The 13,104-nt window shown below is 34.4% G+C and overlaps 1 protein-coding gene across 1 annotated transcript in view; it reads right to left on the reverse strand.

Moving 5' to 3' along the window:
* Window positions 1-13,104, reverse strand: part of VTI1A (vesicle transport through interaction with t-SNAREs 1A) — a 350,516-nt gene that overhangs the window by 273,046 nt on the left and 64,366 nt on the right. Inside the window, exon 4 of the mRNA XM_007469624.1 lies at window positions 10,979-11,056. Within this exon, the coding sequence (XP_007469686.1) occupies window positions 10,979-11,056 (78 nt within the window). The remainder of the gene's footprint in view (window positions 1-10,978; window positions 11,057-13,104) is intronic.

The following is a 13,104-nucleotide window of genomic DNA, read 5'->3' on the forward strand; positions in this document are numbered from 1 at the left end:
TCAATCGTGTATGGACCATCCACTTTTTTGTTTTAAAAGGCAGATTCATGTCGTATGTGGCCACAATGAATCTTACTCCAAAACACTGAGAAAGGTATGGAAACCAGAACCAACTGGATCTTTACTGTTTCAGCAGAAGTAGATTTATGAGGTATCTGCACAGATCTATGATCCCTATTTTGTATTTATTTTTTGTAAAATTCAGTCATTTAATAAAACTCACTTGTTCCTTTGATTCCTACACATAGTAATTTATAAACAGAAACTTTATTTTTAAGAGAATGCCTCTCAATTTAGATGTACAGCAAGATGCCATATAGAACAACGTATGCTACAAAAACAGAATACTAACAGCAGTTCTAGTTCTAAGACCACTCGGGGCAACCACTAAGAAACAAGAGACACATGTTTCCCCCATGCACACAGATGTACAAAATTGTGGATTTATTCCCAAATATTCCCAGACATATGGCACTAGGCTGAAAGTGAATTTCTGACACATAGTGTTTTAGACTGTGAACTAAAATGATAATACTTATATATACGCTTTTCTATTACATTTGATGGGGGAAATTAGAGAATTTCCCCCAAATCCTCAGCCTCTAAACTTTCTTTTCTACATTAAGGCTGATTTTCTTTTCTTTTCTTTTTTAAAGCATAATGATCATACACTAGATCATATTCAGGTTTATAAAACATATTAACAAGCTAATCATGGCTGTGAATGGATAAGAATGTGTGCACGCCTATGGGAATGTGTGTGTGTGTGTGTGTGTGTGTGTGCATATGTATGTATAGATGCATGTATATGTGGATACTTAGAAATATAAGAATATGTGTAACTGTATATTTGCGTGTATGTACATGCACACATGTATTTGTATAAATTAGTACTGCCCCTTTCAAACCAGTTTTGGTATCTGGTCAAAAAGAAAGAAAAAAATGCAGCCATAACTCCAACTTTGTGTTGTTGACAGATGTCATTTAAAATCGAAGAAATGCTTTCTAATAATAATAAAAAAGGAGGTGCCACACATATTATCTGAGTGGCTGTCGAGCGAAACGATCCACCTTGCTCTAATGAGCCCCCATGGATCTTGGAGATGCAAGCTGTATTGACATGCACACTTAAGCTAATACACCTAGACCAGTGCCTCCAAGCTCTAGCAGCCAGGGATGCTGACAGAATATCTCGCTCCCATCTTCAAAGAAAGGAAGTGATTAGTATGTTATCATTACCATTCAAAACGTGATTTCCTTATTCCCTCCCGGCATAGGTGACACATCTGAGATGCAGCCAGACGTTGGATGCAGCTAAAGCCACATCAAAGCTTTCCTTGAAAATTTTTTTTGGGGGGAAGTGCTGGGGGGAGTGGGGGGAAGAATCATTAAAACAATGCATTTAGAACAGAGAGATAGGACCTGATGTGAAGGTCAGGAAAGCTGCAACAACAGTCTATAATAATTAATAGAGTCGTCTACTATACAGTGGAGAAATTAAGAGAAAAACTGCTCCCCCACCCCCACCAATCACTCAAGGCTGTAATTGAGAAAAAGAAAAGCAAGGGGAGCTTTATGTGTTCGGCATTAATGACTATTTTTAAATAAAATTAAACACTTTACTCAGCTTGTCAAATACAGCTTTCTTATTCCTAATTCTCACTACATGCAGGTTTTGGGAGTGGGGATTGCTCTTCCCTTCTTTGAATATTGTTTTCTATCTTAACAAAGGACTTGATTTCAAATTGGTGATTCTCTAAAAAGATAATCAGATTTGTGATATCAAGAGTAAATGTGAATTTTAATCCAGAATAACAGAACAAAGATTTTTGGTTCATTTTCATATTGGATGAAATCCCTAAACTAAAAGAAAATATTTAGCTACTGTAGATTAAAAAAAAAATAAAAGCTCAATACTGAAAATGCACAGTCTAATTATATGATAATATAAAATGCAGGAAACAAAGTGTTTAAATGTAGAATGATTTTTGAGATTCCAAGAAAGGGAGTCAAATCAGCTTATTCAGTATATGGCTATAATAGAGAGCAAAATTTCTAAGAGAACTTTTTATTAAAAAAAAAAAGTATACTCCTAAATAATGGAATAAAGGTATATTCCTAAATAACTCTTCGTCAGGACAGTTCAATTTTACCAGAGCAAATCTGCACACAAGAGGACTACCAGTTTACCAGCAGCTTTCCAGCAGGACCTCACTTTGTATTTTGGAACCTCTTCACTTAAGTCAAGCTAAAATCAAGTTCTTGTAACAGCTGTGCTATTTACATCGTCCCCTTAGTTGTGCATTGCCCTGGTCTCTGAAAATGAAAGGAAATGCACTACAGTAGCAACCGATGCTTTCAACTTGCCCCCACACTCCATCCCAAACTCATTCTCTCACCCTCTTCTCAGCCCTTTTCAAAGCAGGTAAGTGAAGCTGTGCAGAAGCTTCAGACACAGCTCCACTTGTGTGAGGAGCTGTGCAACATGGAGAGCTGGAGATGCAGGATTCAAACAGAGAGCTTGGCATAGCCAACACCAGTTCAGCTCCCTATGCACTACCAGCCTGCCTCCAAGGATGCTCTGTTACCAGAACTGAGCCCCAAAAGAGCATCATAAGGAACGGATAGGGCATACTTTGTTTCCAAACACAATGAAACATCCTATTTTGAAGCAGAGGAGTGTTTGTCTTCTTAGCATAGATACAAGGAAGAAATCTGGGGTACATTCGCTGTTTGATTACTCTGAGAATCCTGGCTGAGAAACAATCACTTTGGAGCAAACCATTTACCAACACAGTGTCATCACTGCAACCTATTCTATAAATATCAATGCTGCACCCATATCAAAGACTTTAAAAAGAATATTTCAGAGTATACTATTCTGTTAGTTGAGTGATCTAACTCTTCCAAGTACAATTCCATTTCAGGTTACAGTTTTGGAAACATGCATTCCAGAAGCATAACTGATAAAACTGTTGCTATAGGCACAAAAAAGGAATTAAGCCATAAAACGATGATGAAACATATTTTAAAAGAAATGCAGATGTGACGTTTTCAGCTTATAGAATTAAGATTACTAAATCCATACAATTCAGCTTAAAACTAAATCTTCTGTCAATGATGCGGATGGTACTAAGGCACAAGGGTTTATTAATTATATTCACTGCTAAATTCAGGGCCAAGAGCTTCATGTAGTTTCTTCATACAGTGGTTGTCAAGTCTATTGTTGGTTGCATTAACACTTGAAAATTCAAATTCTTCACCTAAGCCTGAGTATATGCAAACACATACAAGCAGTCTGTCTTGCAGAAGAATAATGTTGACATATCACTCACATCAAAACTGCGACTGATAATATTCATTTAGGATATACATCTGCTTCCACGCAGGGAAGATAAAAAAAAACACAAAAAGGTTGGAGGGTGAGGGTTTTGTGTATTTTCACCCTTCATTTTATATATCATTATTACTTCTACTGAGAAGACATCACTAATGCATCTTAAATCAGAAGAGGTGTTGAAAACCACTCTCTACAAACCTCTAAATTAGCATTCACATCACCTAGAGAATGATGACATGCCAATTAAAAAAAAACTTCTGGGAAAATCTCAATCAATGCAGCCAATCTAAACTTGAAAATAATTCACAGGACTCTGATTATTATAAGCAATTAGACAATTTTTAAATTGCAATATGGGTCATTATTTTATGCCCTAATATAAAAGTAACAAAATTCAATCCCACTAAGTAAAAAATATTACTACTCTATTTCTGAAAAGAGCAAAGCACATTTGATAAGTATGGTCTAATTTAAAAAAACATACGGAATCATTTAGCATCCCTCATTGACACAGGAATAAAATTATCAACATTGTTGTAAATATTTGCTTGGCCACAAAGAAAAGTCTGAAGCTGCATTATGAAACAGACCAGCAAACTCAGAAAAGTGAGAACTCACTTGGGCGCTATTTCCTACAAAAAGGAAAGTGTTTAACGATGAGGAGAGCTTTAGATATCCTTAGGTATCTGTGTACACAGACTAGTAGGGTAATTATAACATATGTGTGCTTCCTCAAAAGGACAATGGATGCATGATATCTAATGGTGAACCTAAGAATTTTGGTTGAGAGAAAGGAGTTTTTTTAAAAACAGTTTTTAGTAAAATAAATCAGAAGGTCAGGAAAAAATGTTTAATCACATTGACTTCCTTGAGAAACCAATATGGATAAAACAAAACTGAAGTCAGTCTACATTAAAACTACGCTTGGGTATAGTTTTAAGATATTCCTTTATTTTTCCTCCCTTTTTTGGTCTTTAAAATCTGAATTTGCTTCCAAAGCTGGCAAACAACAATGATCACTGTGATAAGCATTATTAGGATGTACTTGTTTTTTTTTTAAAGATAGCAGAGACCATTTCTAGCAATATAATCAATACTTTTGCCATGTGTAGATTTTCCTGGAAAAACAAACCCAAAGATTTTACTTCAGATTTAGAAACTCAATTTTATAGGGAAAAGCAGAATTTTTTTTTTTTAAAGCAAGCTAGGAAGTACTCACCTCTTCACGTAATTTTATCAACTGCAACATGAATGCACCAAAAAAAAAAAAAGATAAAAAGGAGAGAAATGGCAGGAAAGAAAGATCAGTTGTGTGACAGGATACAGAATTAACATTGACAATTTATCTGTTTACATGTTTAGCATTTAAAAATCACAGACAAACACATTAAAAGAACCTAAACATAGACTACATGCAGAGTTTTTTGAACGAATAAAGATCACTTTCTCACACTGTCACATTAAACAAAGAGAATAGTGTGAAATTCTCTTTTAAAGTACATCTAAGACACCATCATGAAATAAAGGGGAACGACTTCATAGAAGTCTATATTATAAAGAAAGAAAACAAGTTTACTCTTCTTTTCTTCTAAGAATGTACCACTGAAGAGGTTTTGTATTTACAAGTTTTCAGGATGTTTCTCTATTTTGAATCTTGACAAGTGCTTTCAGGTTTTACCTCCAAATGAAAATGATTAATAGTTCGTGCTTTTGTCCCAATAAGTATTTTAAAACAACAAACTGTTATGCTAATGTCATACTTGTACCCACTCTAGTAATAGGATCACCTTTGGAAGTAACATTATTTTAATAGGGAATAAAGCATGCCAGGATAGATAATATTTAGGATGCAGTATCAGAAAATATTTCACCATCCTTAGAAATACTGCATATATCAGAGTTGATTTCTAGGTTTTTGTTTTGCTTAAGAGGCTACTGAAATCACACGGTGTTTTTATTTTAATTTTTGAAGTTTCTTCACTTTTCAATTTTATTCATCTTGTAAACTGGGCCATTTCAAAGCAATGAGCTCTCTCACTTCATTTGTACTGCAGTCTCTTTTCACCGAAGTCAAACCCCAAACCACTCTTCACCTGTTAGTAAACTCTTCTATAATAACATTTTGATTCTCCTCTGTAGAATATTCATTTGTCTTAAATATAAAACAAGTTGTTTAACTCTTTAGAAACTAGAAAATGGATATAACCACATATCTGGTTCACTCTTTGTGTGTGTGTGTGTGTGGAAGAGAGACAGAGACAGAGACAGAGACAGTACTGTATTCTAAACCACAAATATCATTGTATAGTTGAGGTGTCTGCCATAGTTTCTACAATGAATAGAAACTGAAACCTATGCTGTAAGAGACTATAAACCACATTCTAAGTCTGAAATTTGCATCCTCAGCAATTCAGGTCTACAACTGATAATTTTTAAGCATCCAAATATCTGTAACATCTATTATAACACTTGACATATGCAGGCCAATAAATTAAACTATTGCTTTGGGAGAAACATGCCATGAATTGCTCACTATAAGTCTTTCTAAAAGTATCATGTTTATGATAACCCAGATTTCTCAATGCTTAATGCTGTTTTTGTCTCCAATTCAAGGAAGGCAATATGCATTCCAGCTTACTGTTATTTCATGTGTTATCTGAAAAGTATTTCAAGTACAAAAGAATGAGATTTCAAATCTGTTATGAAACTTATAAAAAGGGTACAGAATCTATTACATAATACCTCACAGTGCATTTACTGAAAAAGAAACTTTTAATGTCATTCTTCCAAAAATATATATGAAGTTGTCATTACTTGTAATTAATACACTCATTATCTCAGCAACCACTGAGTGTATGAGTCAAGCATCTCATCATTTCATGTGAAAAGTTACAATTCTTCCCCAGAAGAAGTAAAATTCTAAACTAAGATACCTGGCCTATCATATATCGGAATCTTTCTCTTTGCTATCCAAACATCATGGGAGAAAAAGGCAAACATTAATTCTCAGAAAGAGCTGATCTTGGAATTGATCGCACAGCTATTTCTTCTTTCTGGGGGCACCATTCTTCAGTTGACTATACTTAAAAGGGCCAAAGTTTAAAACTACTCTTCAGCAATAGAGACCATTTGGGCCATACCACCCTGCCATAATCAATGAGTGTTTAAAAATGCTGCCCATTTGTTTTTTCAATAGGTTCCAAACAAAAAATGTTCTATCTTGTTTGTGCTGCATGGCTGCATCCAAGCTTTACACAGGATTTGTAGCTAAGCTAGGTAATGGGAGGGTTTTTAATCTTTATCTTTTTTTTTTTTTTTTAGTTCGAGAGTTTTCACTCAAGTAAACAAAAGATGGTCTATTTTTGAAAATTAACAATGCTTAGACTAGACTGAAAGTAGTGATTTCGTATTTTATCGAGTTACTAGCTCCGTTATAGGCGACATGAAAGTGTGCCATGCCACCATGTTGAGTTATGATAATCAACATTTTTTTGAAACAAAGATTTTCCCCCAATGCAGAATTTGATACAAGAGGTAATCTGTTCCTTTGTGGGCTGAAAAAATCTGGTTTACGCTGGTTTGAACCAGTGGAATCTCTTGTGGTTAAGCCTTCTGCTGTGACTAAAATCAAAACTGCACGGCAGAGCATGTGAGGGTTCATGCGCGCGCGCCTCTGTATGCGAGGGGCGTCACGTGACTCCCAGAACTACCGAAATTTTTTTTTTAAAGCTGATAACGCGACTGCCGTCTCTGTCCGCATACAGATAACGAATAAATGCTGAACTCTATTAAACGCCCTTTACACATTATCGTGGGTCGAACACACAATTTTCTGAACTTATGATGACAGTCTATTTATTCTGCTATAAACCCTCAGCACGTAACGAACAGATTTGTGCCTGGTAATGATCTGCTCTGTCAGGGCTATATGAAATGATACCGACCTTCTTTAGATCTTGGGGAATTAAATTGACCGACTTCACCCCCTGGTCTGTAGCTGAAGTTTGACACACTTTATGCACAGCAAGCCCAAATCAGAACTTAAGAGAAGCTCGCATTAAAAAATTAAGCAATCATATCTGCTGAATACTGCTTTACCACAAAAGTTTCCACACGTTTAGAAATATCCTACTCTTTGTATCTTTTTTTGAACCTTCTATTTAGGATTTACTCAAATTTCATTTGTTCAGATTTATTCACTGATCAATGTAATTTTGCATATGGAAACTGAGACACTATTAGGTTTCAAAATGGGGAACATTTGCCCCATTATCATACTCCACTATGAAGGGGGTTTAATTCTGTAAGATTCTTTTTTTTTTTTTTTTTTCCTTTTTGAGAACCGTTTTCATGAAACTAAATTGAGTTAACAATTATTTAAGTTTTCACTCTAAATACAGCTTCACTACATTTCAAGAACTCTTTCTAAAAATTAAAATGTCACATGCAATGGAAAATTTGATACGTTAAAAGAATAGAATGATAATACCTAAGACAATAGTCCTTGGAAAGACCCAACAATACACGAATGTGCAAAGTAGGTAATTTTGTCTCTTCTCTGTAAATCACGGATGAGCTATATTTGATTGCATGCAATGGATATCATAGAAATGAATTTATACAAAGCAGTTAATTTGGAATTAAATAAAAATGTGTACTGTATAAAGGACATTAAAATGCATTTGAAAATTCTCAATTTTTGAAATTTTAACAATTGGAATCATGGCAAACATGTTTACATATTTAAGAGTAAATTAATATACTTTATAGTTAATTGGCAGATCATAATTATGTATATTAACAGCCAGGTTTTAGATGCCTAAAAAAATGCATTATAAATTGGCAGAATGAGAAATAAGAGCTATGGCGTTCACATTTGTCTGAATCCATAAAGAAGTCACTATAGGGAGGATGTGGATATTGCATCAAAAATAACTAAATAGCTAGTACTTAGTTCATTTTATCTATTTGCAGCCTTTGCTATTAATTCTTTATCCTTTTCCTTTTCTGACCTATAATTTTAAAAAACTGATAAATATCCCAATTTTAGTTAAACAAATCTTGCCATTTTTGTCTCATTCTGTTTACCTCTAAGTTTTCCCTCTATTGTTAAAAGTTCATCATACGTATCACATGGCCAAAAAGTTCTGAAAATCAATTTCTCAACAATTAACTTGAAAATAAACTTATCTGTGTGCAGAAAATATATTTTTCTATAATTTACAGGTGATCCTACCCAGAAAAAGCCGTCTTCTCGGCCACTGAGCTACAAGAATTAAAATGGAGAGTCAAATCTTTTCTTCCTTTAAAGAAAATGCTTCTGTTTTGTTTCCATAGTCTGAATGAATACTGATGCAGAATAAAGAGTTATTCTCAAGTGACCATTCCTGGTTAAGGATATGTTACAGTTTTACGGATTTTAATTCCTATATTATGATAAAGAGCCTCAAAAATGAAACATAAAGGCTTCATTATGATATGGAAATTTTGCTACATTTGGTAACAAAATATCCAAAAAGTTAAGTGTCGTCTCTTTGAACTTTCGATTCTGATTCAAATTTTAGACTGAAAAGTTCACATAAGTAATAATCTAACAGTTCCAGTCTCATGACTATAATTCATCATATACTCTATTTATTGAAGTGACAGCTCCTTACAACTAAACTTCAGGCTCTCCAAGCACTTTCAGAATTTGTAAGTTTGATTTACACAAGTCCAGGGGAAATCTCTGAGTAATCACTTTAAAGTGACAGGAATATAATTTGAGAAATTCAGAAAATAGGAACTCAATCTATTTTTGTGGAATATTTTTCTTTAGGCGTTAAAAAAAAGTCATTCTTATATGTATATAAGGCAAATGTTCTAGGCACATAAAATATCCATTAAGAGAAGGGAACATGCTTCAAAAAAAAAAAGGATCCCTGTCACAGTACTACAACATCCATTACAATAAAGGAGTCTGAGTTAGAAACACCGCCTTCCTTTCTATTTCCTGTATATTAGGCAGTAGTTTCAAATGAGGGAAAGATCTGTAGCTTTTTAAAGAACTGACATGGGGACTACGCATTCACTTTTTTTTTTTTTTTTTTTTCAAAAAAATATAGTATTTTTGCAGTAAAGATAGAAAATGAAACTATGATTGATTCACTCAAGAGGTATGAGCAATCTAAATCTCACTTAAAATAGGAAGAAAAAATGGTTTGCTCTCATCCTCACATTATTTAATCTATTATATGTAAAACTCTTTTATCACATCACGCTTTTGTGTTTAATGTGCTCCTTATTTTTTTTCCCTTAGCTATTCTCACATTTCAATCAGGGAAGCTGAAATCCTAAGTCAAATTTTAATGTGTTTACATGTCTGAACTCAAGCTGATAACATCCAAATAGTGGAGGAGGTAAGATCTTTCCAAAAACAAACACAATCAGCTCAGCGATTCCTCTCCTTTTTGGGAGGGTGGACAGATGGGGGCCTTAATCACATAAGCAACAACCCTGTTTACAATATTAACATTTTAGTGGATAGTAATATAATTTCAGCATATATAAACTTATACTCTACTTGAAATGGTAAATACTATTATGCAATTTTTATAATGAATATCAATATATTATGTTTTAGTATCTTATTAAAATTTTGGTTTACTCAATGAATGGTTTATGTTCATTTTTACTTAGAGAGTAGAGACTTTTACTAGACTCGCCAAAGTAACATTAATAAACACGTTCAGGTCTTGTTTCTGAAGTTCCCTATCATTTATTTTCTTTAAAAGTGTCAAAGAGAATCAGTCACTAGGACTGTTTGAGACATTTTTAAAATCATCTCTACTCTGAGGTTCTTGAAACATTTTTTTAAAGTCATATATATTATCTACATGAATTCATGAAATCTGCAGTATTAATTCAAAGAAAGAAGTGGGCCATTAATTAGACTCATGACACTACTGTGTGATCCAGTGAGAACTGACAACCAAGTTGTAAGGCCTCTTTAAGAAGAAATTATATCTTAATTTTTTTGTCTGTGCAGATCTTAAACTGCGAAGACTTTTCCTTTTCTTATTACTACTGCTACCACTATCATCATCATCATCATCATCTTCATTATTTGACAGGGGCAGGACCTTTATGTGAGTATCCAAGTTCCACACTGGTGCTTACAATTTGCATTTTGGTGAATGTATTTTTAAGAAGCTACACAATAGGAGACTGAGCTGCCCTGTCGAATTTTGAAAGCTTACTTTCATTTGTTTTGCTGCAAGTGTTGATTTAATTATACTGCATTATTATCAAAGCTGCATTATGTACTTTTTTATTCCTTTTACATGTGTTTGAGGTGAGGACCTTGGCTTTGTCTGCAAACAGTGTGTTTCAAGTTATTCCTTAAGTACTAAATAATAAAGAAAAGAGAAGAAAAGATTTTTTAAAAAGATAGCAGACAGTGATCACAAGGTAAAGGGTTAAATGTAAGATCTCCAAGAAACATTTTGAAGTTGATTAAGACTCCAGCTTTGCATTAAACAGTATCGCTTCCACATGAGTTGCTGCTAATACTGTTACGGAGCAGCTTGAGAGCCCAGTGTGCCAGTGACCTCCTTCACCCTCCAGCCACCCACCGGGCCTTCCTGATTAGCATTCTACCTGGTTCTCTGAGGAATTCCCATCATCCCCTAGGAGCTCATTCCGTACTTCGTCACTGTAGGCAATCCGTGACCTTTTCTATAAAACAAAACAAAAAGGGAGAGAGCAAGATGAACGTTAGAAAGTAAAGGCTTCGAAGCATTATTGGTATCAACGCTGATCATCTCACACCTCGAGAGCCCCCTAATGGAAACCTATTTGCTCAAATGTGCAAACCAAAGTTGTGCAAAGTTCTTGAACTTGAGGAGTTTAATGTAAATTAGAAGTTTTTTCAAATGCCAGTAATGGAAGAAAACTCTGCATTGTGTTAAGTACTCTATTAATATTCACAAACGGATCAGAATTGATATGTTATTCCATGCAGAGTCATTCAAATCAGACCACAAAGCTAAAGGAAATACAACTATATAGCTGTATATCTGCAACACTCACCAGACTGTAATTAAAACAAGAGTATATGGGGGTCTTTAATATTGTGGCAGGAAATGGACTCTACAATATAGGTTTTTTAAAATCTCTAATTCTAGGATAATATTATATCTCCAACTATACACTGGAATGCCTGGAAAATAGCATATCCCTATTTCTTTCATTATTGTGATGTTACTAACCAGAATTTAGAAGCACGTGCCGTTTCCAAACAGTAATTTAAATGTCTCCAAGTCCTCTATAAAAATGGCCTAAGGAAAAGCAGTGGGAGTGTGTGTATGTGTGCATCTGGTAAAACAAATTAAATTTCCCAATCCCAGTAAATAAAGGCAAGTAGGCAACGAGCCAGCTTTTCACAATTCCAATAAATAAAGACAAGCAGGCTATGGATCGATTTTTCACACACTGAAATTTTGTTTTACAAGAAATCTACCTTTACCTGTAAAATCAGAGGGACATGTCTGCAAGCAACTCATGAATTATCTAAACATGCACACATTTGGAAAAGCTAAAAAGCTCTGAAAATTAGCTGTGAAGCTAGAGTGCCATCCTCAGATCCTACTTCAGCATCACTATTTCTGCCGATTTACAGATTACTTTGCTGCCTTTTCTGCTTCTGAACTAACTAAGCAAAAACAGTCAATTAAAAAATGGCAGTTGGGAAACAGTAATCTTTCCCCACTTGGGGTCTACAGTTTAGCACTTAATATTTCTTACCTGCTCAACTGTGATATGAAAAATTACTGTAGTTTAAAAGGACTATCCATAATCCGTGAGCAGAAGTCAACAAGATTTTTAATTAGATTTTTAAACCAGTGAATGAGTAACACTGCTTTGCCACATAGAGATCATAATATCTTAAACATAAAATCCTACTATATTAGAATTTAAAAGGACTTCTGACAAGAAAAACTAATAGACTTTAAATCATTTTAAAGTTGCCTTTCTCAATTGGGGTTCTTTTTCTGAACCACAAAATACAGAAAATGATTTCAGTGACTATTTTCTCAATTCTCCCAAAGATGGGACATGAGAGAGAGTTTAGTTCATTACATAGAATAGAAACTTTAGGGCATTAAGGCTTAACTCTCTGGCAGAATCCAGTTGAAAGGGCTGAATGGGGTATAAATAAAAATAAATTAACCTAGACATCCTTTTATTTTTTTAGAGAAAAAAAATCAGTCTCGCGGAATTCTAAAGGTAGCTTTGGTTAAATTGAGACTAGAACTCTGTGGTCCTGACTTACAGCTCAGTACTCATTCTACCGCACAAAATTTCCTCCTCATTTTATTACCCTCTGAATACTCTCAGGAAAAAAAAATATAAAAATTGCAAAATGTTACAAAGGAGATGGTGGTATCCCCTCCTGCCCTAAGTCTCTACCCCAAGCTCCCCTTCCTTGCTACAAATGTGTATCTCATACTCTGGCAGTAGATAAATGAAACCAACCATGTTGCGGAAAGGACAAAATAGAAAAGTTAGGTCATTAGACTGACGTCAGTAATGACATCTATATCAGATGTCTTAACTATTCAGGAGTGATCCAACTCATTCATTTTTGAATATGGCAGACTTCTTACCACCACAAACAGCGGATATTAGGTTGGCTTCTCTTATTGTGTTCACTGAAGCTACTATTAGTTAGCTATTTCTATTGACTTCATATCGTACTGAAAAAATGCTAAATTACAAGGACA

Source organism: Lipotes vexillifer, unplaced genomic scaffold (genome assembly GCF_000442215.2).
Source record: "Lipotes vexillifer unplaced genomic scaffold, Lipotes_vexillifer_v1.1 scaffold240, whole genome shotgun sequence".
NCBI classification, from domain to species: domain Eukaryota; kingdom Metazoa; phylum Chordata; class Mammalia; order Artiodactyla; family Lipotidae; genus Lipotes; species Lipotes vexillifer.